General features: G+C 32.6%; 1 protein-coding gene across 1 annotated transcript in view; it reads right to left on the reverse strand.

Annotated features, from left to right (window-relative positions):
- Nucleotides 1–6,732: 6,732 nt before the first annotated feature.
- LOC129987499 (uncharacterized) overlaps nt 6,733–10,280 on the reverse strand; it is a 5,847-nt gene continuing 2,299 nt past the window's right edge. Inside the window, exons 2-3 of the mRNA XM_056095473.1 lie at nt 7,447–8,183; nt 6,733–7,113 (exon numbers count right to left, since the gene is read on the reverse strand). Of these exons, the coding sequence (XP_055951448.1) occupies nt 6,733–7,113; nt 7,447–8,183 (1,118 nt within the window). The remainder of the gene's footprint in view (nt 7,114–7,446; nt 8,184–10,280) is intronic.

Below are 10,280 nucleotides of genomic sequence, written 5' to 3' on the forward strand. Positions count from 1 at the left end.
AAAATGGAGACAATTTCATATAGCATGACGAAAAGACAATGAAATCATACGTAAAACTTGAGCAGGTAATAAAATACAGAGAGCAGGTGGCAATAGTTTAAAAAGGAATAAATATAAACAATGTATAAAACATTAAAATATAAATTGAATGATAGACTAAATGTTGATTACAAGGTAAAATGTGCTAAATCCGATGTAAAAACCTAATAGATCTCAAAAAGTTACAAATATTCGGGTGGGGTTTTTCACATTACTAAGTCGTGTAGAGTCAATGATGATGAATTAAAAAAGCGAATACGATAGGAGTTAAAATTTGGACACTCAATTAAAATGTGCTTCACACTAAGGTTGACTAATCGATAATCGATAGTATCATTTCAGTGATCTAATATGTTTAAAACTGACGATGCAAAAGGTATTCAAACCAAAAGCGAAGTTGGGTTATTTTTAATAGATCAGCTCTATCGTTGATAATTGCACACAGCTGATTTATTGAAACACATGCAATATCTAATAATAATAAAGGAGACTGCAAGTGCATGTGGCTTTTGGAATTCTATAGATCAGATTAGTTAATCTAGATCAGCATAATTAAATATCTAGATTTGCAAAATTTTTGTATAATTAAACTTTTCTGAAAACAGCGTCCGTTTCAGAACTTTAACAAAAATAATTTTTAATTATCATTATAATGAATTAAAAACGAAGCTATGTCTTGAAATGTTCAGGTGATACTGCGAATATATTATTATATCAAAATGATTCATATATATTTTTAAAATTAAAAATTCATTTTTTAGTGATGCCAATTTAGTTTCTTTAACAGTTAGATGCTTAAAATATTTCGTTGCAGAAGACATGAACATGGTTTTATGCTAAAGAGATTCAAGCGAAATCAAAAGCAATTAATGTTTACTGGAGAAATAGATGATCACAAAAGGCGTGCTGATAATGTACAAACGAGGAAAATATTATAAATAATTACATAAATGCCTAAAATAAAAACACAATATTTTAATTTCAGAATACTATAAGATACCTAGATGTACGTGACTCAGCTATAAAATCTAAGATTCAATGAAATTTCTTCCATCATCGGAGTTTGAAGCCCACTATTCAGAAATTCAAAAGCTGGGCACAGTCGTTCTTGTGTTCTGATTAAGTTGTAAGTTGTTAGAATCTGGATATATTGAATATAAATAGCCTCGAAATGTCTGGATAGCATTTCTTTTTAAAAAGCCTTTCGCATTTGAAAATAAAATTGAAAGAATTGGAATCTCCTGAATACACAAAATAGTTTTCCATTCTGTGTGAGTCCTTGCATGTCTACAAGTATGAAATCACTAGACCTCACACATGCAAAAAGTATAAAATGGCGATTTGAAAAAGGAGTGAGTGAAGAGGTTAAAAGAAAAGGCTTCTAATCATACATACACGAAAATTAAAAAAAAAAAAGGTACATCCATTAAAAATAAGCATTTCGCCATGCAGCCATGGGAAATTTGCTAGAACAAAAGATCTCTTGAAAATACCCGAAAAGATAACCATTTTTCAATTTTAAATAGAGAATTTCTTCTTATTCTCTATTTAATCTTCTTCTTATTCTCTACAATATTTTCTAATCACTGAAAGTATGAGAAAAACTAATCTAACACACGAAGCTTCCATATACACATAAATCATATATCTATGCATGGGAATTTATAAATGTTTAAAATTTCTTGTCTCTTTTCATTTTTCTCTTTCAGTACTTATATTAATTTTTATATTAGAAATTTCGAATAATCGAATATCAAAAAATAATTTTTTATTATCTTTAGAATTTTAAACTTTGTTTTTGCACTGTCTGGTTATTTTAACGTTTATTTTATTTTCCATTTCATGAATATCTAATTCACAGTTATAGAAAAGAAAACTTGACTATACATTTTAAACGATTTTTAATCTGCCGTATAAAGCTAGAATTGGACACAGATTGACGATTTTTGAAGAAACACCACATACAATATTTCATATTCCTAAATCTTTAAGTTTTCGAATTACTGGAATTACATATATATGAATATACTGAAACGGTCTATTTTCATTGTAAATGGTCAAAGAAAATTTTGTTTCAAAGAAATATTCGATTCTTTAACGAATTTATATCAAAATTTGATACGTATCTATATTTTAGATATAAAATCTGAATAACAAATTTTATCCATTAAGACCACGTGCCGTTCGTTAATCTACAAATCTGATAATTTTTTTTTTAGCTCAAAACTTTTTTTGAGTTATTGGTATGTTTAAAAAATGTGTTTTTCGGACTCTGAGAAACTTGGAATCAAAAACTCAAAACTCAATGTTGAATATTTTGTTGTTAGTCATGTTGTATGTTATTAATCAAAAAAATTCATGTTATTAATCAAAAACTCAAGGTCAAATATTTTGGCACTTGCAAAATGTTCGCTTTTCACAACTTCGTAAGCTAAAAAAAAACAAATAAATAACAGTTGGAAGAATTTTGGTATGAAATATAATCACCAGAAAAAATCTTATTCCAAAGAATTGGAGAGTTTAGAATAAGTCTACCAAAGAGTTGATCGTAAATCGGTTTGACTATTTCAATATGTATGTTAATTCGATAACCCACAGAAGCACAAGCATCACTATTGAAATTTCATTTATGTATTTGAGGCCAAAATTACGGATCTTTAGCAAAATATGCATTAAGTGGTCAAGGGGAAGACATCCAAGAGAGCAATACTAACAATACTCTATACAATAAACAAAAGAAGTGGTCTTCCTTAAACTTTCTTGCGCCCTCTCTAATATACTTGCCATGCCAGAGAAAGCCTAACCTGGCACTGAAGGTACAATAGTAACGAAATATTAACTTCTGGCCTGAATTTAGCACTTTTATTAAATCGATCGTATCGTTCTTGGAGAATAATTTGACGATTAATCCCTGGTATGCTTTAATAGTATTCAAAATTGAATTATCATTTTAGACATTATATTTATTGAAGCCGAAATTCGACACAAAACTTCACTTGTAGTCACAAAATCCTATACCAAATATGATATATTTAAGTCCTTGCGTTTTTGAATTACCGCTTTTACATCTCTGTGAAAGTAAAGGCCGACAGAAGTCAATCTTTAGTTGATTTTGCCTCAAAATTTTACAGATTTCTTCACTCTAGATATTAAATCTGTGTACCGAATTATATCTATCTAGCTCTCTTCGTTTTGTATTTATCGTGTTAACTTTTAATCGGCAGCTGGACAGACGTATTTCGTCTAACAGAATTTACTCAAAATATGAAAGAATTTTGAAAATTTGGTTTAAAGACCATATACCAAATTTCAACCATCTAGCTTAAAGCGTTTTTGAGTTATTTTTATCACAGCACATTTTCCAAAAATGTGTTTTTCGATCTCAAGAAGGTCCAAAACGTGAAGATTTCCCCAAATCTCGAATTCGATTTTTTTTTTGACGATTTCTATGCTTTCTCTATACTACGCATACGAGAAAGTAAAAATCGAATGAAAATGAAACGGATCACAATCTGTAATCAACTCGCACATTTGTAATAGAGAAAGAAAGGTTTATTTAGAATATTTTCAACATATTAGGTATGTATATCATAAATATGATATACAATATTCATTGAAATTATTTTAATTAATGTTGTGCTTCAATATAGAATTTTTTTACAGAATTTCAGCTTTTGCAAATGTAAAAGGAATTTGGATCTTTTGTATGATATTGGATAATCGTACTAGTATGGGCATTCAAACAGTTATATGGGCATTCAATAGTTTGAGAACTATTTGCTGTCAACTTGAGTTGGGCAACGGAAATGAAGATCAATATTCAGAAACTCAAAAGTCATATTCGTTCCTATATTCCGATTAAGTTTTATGATTTAGAATCTGGATATCAGGACTATAAAAATCCTCGAAATATCTTGACCGCATTTCTTTTAAAAAAAAACTTTACATTTGAAAACTAAAATGTGAAGGATCGATATCTGCTGAATAGTTTTTCAATCCACTTGATTAATTGCATATCTTCGAATAAAAAATCATTAGACCTCCCACATGCAAAGAAATATTGAGTAAAACCTCTGAAAAGAAATTTGTGAATATCTGAAAACAACACACTTCGCCATTTTATCATGGGAAGTTTGATAAAAAGGTTCAACATTCTGACTTTGACAAGAAGCAAGCAGTTGTTTCAATTTTAAATAGCTAATTTCTTCATATTTATTGTGGTATGATATTTTAAAATAGCAGATTTTACGAGAAGAGCTGATCTGATAGAAAATATTTAAGATATGCATAGATTTATTATCTATTTTTAGAGCATTATGGGAATCTTTAACATTTCTTAATTTTTTTAATTTGGCTCCTTCTAAAGTTATTTTAATTGAAATAATAAAACTTATAATTTAATAAGCGAATATTAAACCAAACAAATGTGGGATATCTATATCAAACGTTAGTGTTTGAAGACTCGGCTTCGGAATCGGAGGGATTTCAGGTTCTATATCCAATCCCACCGAAGAGCCTTCTCGTCTGGTTCACGTTAAGTCCGTCGGGGTCAAACGTCCTAAGGCTAGTGTGGTGTAGAAGTTTGGAGAGAGGAGTGCCAGATCAAGTGTCGTCCTCGTCATCTGAAGGCTGTTCAAAATTACGAGGTGCGTCCCAAAATAGCCCTATTGTTGCTTTAAAACGGGACGTTAATGCAGATTAACTAAACTAAACTACGGCTTGAAGAGCATGAATATATAGGTACACGCACAAGCGTTCGTTCCTTTACGGTTTGCTGATAAAAAGGTGAGAGCTCGAGTGTGTTATTGCACAGCTCTCGTAGTTAAATAACTTATCCTTGGAAACAACTTTGATGAGAGAATTTCTCAACGGTGGAACTCACATCTGGTGTCTGCCATAAAGTTTAAAAACAGGTTCTAAATGCGCATCAAGCGTATAATAAAAAGTAAAGTGATTCTAAATAAAGTGACCAAATCAAACCTACATGCAGGTTATTCTGTTGAAATATTTCGCTGATCTGTGTAAGAAGTTAAAACTAGAGCGTTAATATGTGGCAAGAAGAAAAGAATTTCATCTTTCCAGTAGCAGCATAAAAGTGGCACAGAAAAACAACAACATAAGAATTCATTTAATCGCAATGTTTATTTCATGTTCATTCCATTTGTGTTGGTTACAAGTTTAAGGTTTATTATATCGTTTAATTGTAGCACGATTTGACTTTCAGAATAATTGTAGGCTTATGGCATGCTTATCTTGCAAAAAATTTAGCAATTCAAGCATGGTGAATGCAGAGGTAGGTAAATTCTCATGAAATTACCAGATTCTCTCCAAAGCGAACCTGAAATGGCATTTTATTTGTTGGCCTACATGGAATGCTTCATGATCTTGAATGAAAACAGTAGTTACTAATTACGATTTTAGATATCTTAATCATAGCCCATTTTTGTCAGACAGGAATGATATACTTCTAAAGAAGCTCAAAGTTACAAATATTTCTGATAGAGCACAAATTGAAGCTTTTAAGAAGGACGATCCACATCAAGAATCGGCCATAACATTTATACACATGCTAAATGTATATCAAGAATATTATAAAAAGCTCACTGCTTTAAAATAAAGTGACCAAATAAAGCAACAGACAAAAATTCGGTAAAAAAAAAAAAAGAAAGAAAGAAATATAAGAATCAATTTAATCGCAATGTTTATTGACTGTTCATTCGATTTGTGTCGGTTACAAGCTCAATGCTTGTTATAGCCGGCTCAAGTGTAGCGCGACTTGATTCTTAGAAAATATTGTAGCTCTATGACATGCTTCTCTTGCAAAAAAATTACACATAGTTCATATTCCTACTCCGTCAATACTTTATTGTAGGAATCTCCATAATGAGAAGCAACAAAAATTCAAGCCTGGTAAATGAAGAGGCCAGGAAATCCTCTGGAAATTTCCATATCGTCTCCAAAGAGAGCATGGAACTTTTTTTTATTTGTTGGTCTATATGATCTTGAATGAAAACTATAGTTACTGCTAATAATTTCAGACATCTTACTCGTAACCTCTTATAGTCAGACAGGAATGATTTGTTGTTAAAGAAGCTGAAAGTTGCAAGTCTTTATGACGGAGCACAAATTAAAGCTTTTAAGAATGATTCCCTAAAATGAAGGAAGTAATAATTAAGATTAAAGAAAAACAATCTGAAATTTCACGGTATCAGAACGCAAACATAACATAGAGGTTTGCATTGATCTATATGAGTCAACACGACTCCAAAATAAAATGCGCTTCATCAGATCACAGAATTATCCAAGGATGGCATCGTTAACAGGTAGTCTCTGCCAGCTTTCTTAAGCTGAGGTGTAATATCTTGTACCTCTTCATCTTATAAGATTCGGGTATGGTATTTGGTATTTTGAGATTTAGTGGTGCAAGAGCCAAATATGGCTATACTGCGCCAAACAAATGGTAAAAATGTATCTAGTACAATTCAGTCATACAATTTAAAATTAAAAATATGATCATTTGGAAGACAAATAATGAATAGTAACAGCGGTCTTAAAAATGCAAATTACATCCCAGCAGGGAAATTTTCCAAAAATGTCAAAAGTTTAAAATATCAATGAAATTTAAAAAGGTAAAAGTGCAACTCTCATAATAAAAAGACAGGTACAAAAAATCACGGAAACAAGTGAAATAAATCATTGTAACCTTTTTATTCGATGTTTCTTCAAGTATTTCTTGTGAATAGGTGTATTTGAAGGTTGACTGTAAAATTTTTTTGGGTCAACCCATTCAACCATACTTTTTTGAAGACTTTGTCTAAAAACAGTTTTGTCCACTGTGGTGGAATCGGTAGAATGTTCCGGAGCAGGTGGTGTTTCATCAATTGTTTCATGAGGATTATATACTATTGCATTATCCGATTCTATTTCGCTATCAGTGTTTTGGTTGGGTTTATCTGTGAACATAGTTTCAAGCATAGAGTTGGCTTCATCCATTTTATCATCTAATTTGGATTTAATGGTCGAAGAGCTAAAATTAGCGACTGGCATAGGTTGGGAGACTTCTCGAGGTGAAGTCTTCCAGAATTTAGAACTGGATACATTTTCAGAATTTTGCTTGTGGTTTTTATATTTTTTCTTATATGTAACGGTTTTAAATTCATGAAGGTCCTGTGGCATTTCACTGGATGGGACATTAGAAGTTTTACATTCATGACCAGTTGGCTGAGAAACAATTTTACTATTTAGAGCAACTGGCAATGACGTTACAACAGTGGATAGTTTTAAATTTAGAGATTTGTCAGGTTTTGATTTCTTTTGCTTTTTATCTGGCTTTCCAGAGTCAGAAATAACGTTTATTGATTCTTCTGTATCAGAATCCGATGATTTTTGAGGTTTTATCTGCATTACCTTCTTAGTACAGTTTTCACAACAATTTTTCTGGACCACGGATGCATAGCTTACACCAGGTAACGGTGTCTGTAAAAGTACTTTCTTTCGTGCTTCGGAATATGAGATTTCCTCTTTAATTTTTGTAGTGGTAATTTGTTTTTCAAGTTTCCAGCGTGGGCATAACCGAGAGAAAGAAGTATGCTCACCTTTGCAGTTTACGAACTTCTCTGGTGCAGAACATTGTTGGCTTTCATGCCCTTTTTCAGAGCAACGGGCGCAAGTAACAGTTCCGCGGCAATTAGCTTTAGAGTGCCCAAAACGCTGGCACTTGAAACATCTAAGTGGGTTTGGGATATATGGTCGGACAGGTAGCTTGATATAACCTGCATATATGAAATCTGGCAGTTTTGGCGACTTAAAAGTGATGATGTGATGCTTAGTTTCCAGTATTTGTCCTTCTCGCCGGATGGTAATGCGGCGAACTTTTATTACACCTTGTGGTTTTAACTCCTCTTGAATGTAGTCTAAAGGGAGGTTAAATATTTCACCGCAAGTAATGACGCCTTGAGATGTGTTTAATGATGTGTGGGGGCTGATATTAACAGGAATCGTGGCCAGAGCTTTCACTTTTTGAATATTCTGGGCTTGATTTCGAGTACTAACCTCTACAAGCAAGTCACCAGATCTCATTTTTTTAACAGATGCAACTTCCCCAACTGTTGCGGAGATAGATTTCTGCACTAGGAAAGGAGATACTGTATCAAAAGATTCGTTTTCATTAGATATACGTTTAATTATAAAATATCGGTCGAAATGGTGTTCAGAATTGGAAGTAATTTGTACTTTATGACGCCCACTAAAGGGACCACGTTTGGAGGAGCCCATACGATATGACAATTGATTCGGGTCCGACGGCACCGCCCACCACGAAGCCCAACAAGGGAAGGCAATTACCGGCTCTGGTCATTCCCAGCCTCGGCATCCACCCTAATGCTAATCGGTACCTATACGCTGGGAGTTACCCCCGGGGACAGTGACCACCCTTAACGCCAAGCCCAAGGAGTAACCCCTTCGCTTGATCCCTAGCAGACTAGCCCCTCAGATGACTAGGTACCAGCCGATTAATACACCGAGGACCACAGTGCACCACCCGTCTTTCAAATGGGTTGCCACGCACGGCCAACACGTGGGGTTTTGGCTGTCCATGAGAAGCAAGAAGCAAACAGAGTGGCGACAGCTTCTCATGGAGAGCTCCCTCGCTTGCCATCGAGGGATGGAAGAGATACAGCAGATAGCAGCAGGTTCAGAGGAGAATAAACGTAAAAGGAGTATAGATCCCTGGGAACCTCGGGATTGGGACACCCGTACTCACCTATAGTAGGTGAGCCCCTGAGGGGTATAAGATTCGGGATATATTTCAAAACCTAATTTACGTATTATTGATGATTACAAAACCTATGTGGAATTTCAATATACAAATATAATACTGGAATGACAGATTTTATCTTCTTTTCAGAGTTTATGGATTTCACTTTCAAATTATAATGGATATATTATTGAAATAATATGAAAACATAATAAATTCAAATCAATTCCTGATTTCGTAGCATTGTAAGTCTAACTTGAAACAGTTAAAGAGGTTTTTCCTCTTCTTTTTTTTAAGTGGACAAGCAAATAAATTTAAAAAATCCTAGCATTTCCAATTTTAACCCGAACAATTCTCTCTAAATATCTTTACAGCGAATTTCGTTATAAACTTCTAATCAGCTGTTAAAAGACATCGATGCCTGATTCTATTTTTAATCCATCTCTCAAATAACCATCGAGAATTTACACGAAATGAACAAGAAAGAAATGGAATAGGGATGCATAACAACAGACTGTGCGCTTAATTTCTAAATATAGACTTTAAAAATTATTTTAGTGGTAAATTTCGTTATCAGTTTTCAATTGTATGTTTATTCCCTTCATTGCTAAAAAAATCATAAGTAAACATAATTTTAAATTTAGGCAAATTAAACTATCGCAGTCTTTGTAGAAAACGAATTGTCAATTTTTAAATAGATAGTCAAAGGTATCAGTAACAAATTCCTCATTTTAAAGAACTAAATTATCAGACAAAACAAATCAACGAAGTAAAAGAAAGTGCAAACATTTTCAATGTAGCGATTGAAGGTAAATTACTATATTGATCATGTATTATTAGGAGGCGCTTATTCTAAAAAGAACAGAAGTAATAAGTAAAAGAAGAACTAAAGTAAGAAGTAAAAAAACAGAATCTAGATACTACCAAAAATGGCAAAGATATATGTATTTTTTTTAAATATTAGAGATTTCTTGCGTTTGTAACATTTCAAAATACAACTTATGCAAAATAAATTTAAACAGAATCTAGATACCACCAAAAATGGCACAGATATATGTATTTTTTTAAACAGGATTTATTTCTTACGTTTGTAACATTTCAAAGTCATTTTCAAATTAAATTGATAAGAATTGAAGTCGTAATCAAACTATATCTTCAAAATTAGAAAAATTGCACCTCAAAATAGTCACTTTAGAACAGAATTAACTACGCTCGATACAATCATCGAATGATGTTTTGAAATCTCGAAAAAGACAACAATTTCAAGTAAGAGTTGTTGAAAATTTCGGTTTTAACTGAAGAACTTTTCGAGTTGTACAGTGGTAGGATATTGTTACAAAAAATTTTCTACTTCAAAAATACCGCCAATAAATCGCAACACATTTAATTACTAGTTCATTAGTTCAGCAGCTTTCTTGCTGTCTCATCCTCTAATTTCTCTTATTTGTCGGCGACTCCGACTCCTCTCTCACACACACAACTTTTG

Source organism: Argiope bruennichi, chromosome 10 (assembly GCF_947563725.1).
Source record: "Argiope bruennichi chromosome 10, qqArgBrue1.1, whole genome shotgun sequence".
Taxonomy (NCBI): domain Eukaryota; kingdom Metazoa; phylum Arthropoda; class Arachnida; order Araneae; family Araneidae; genus Argiope; species Argiope bruennichi.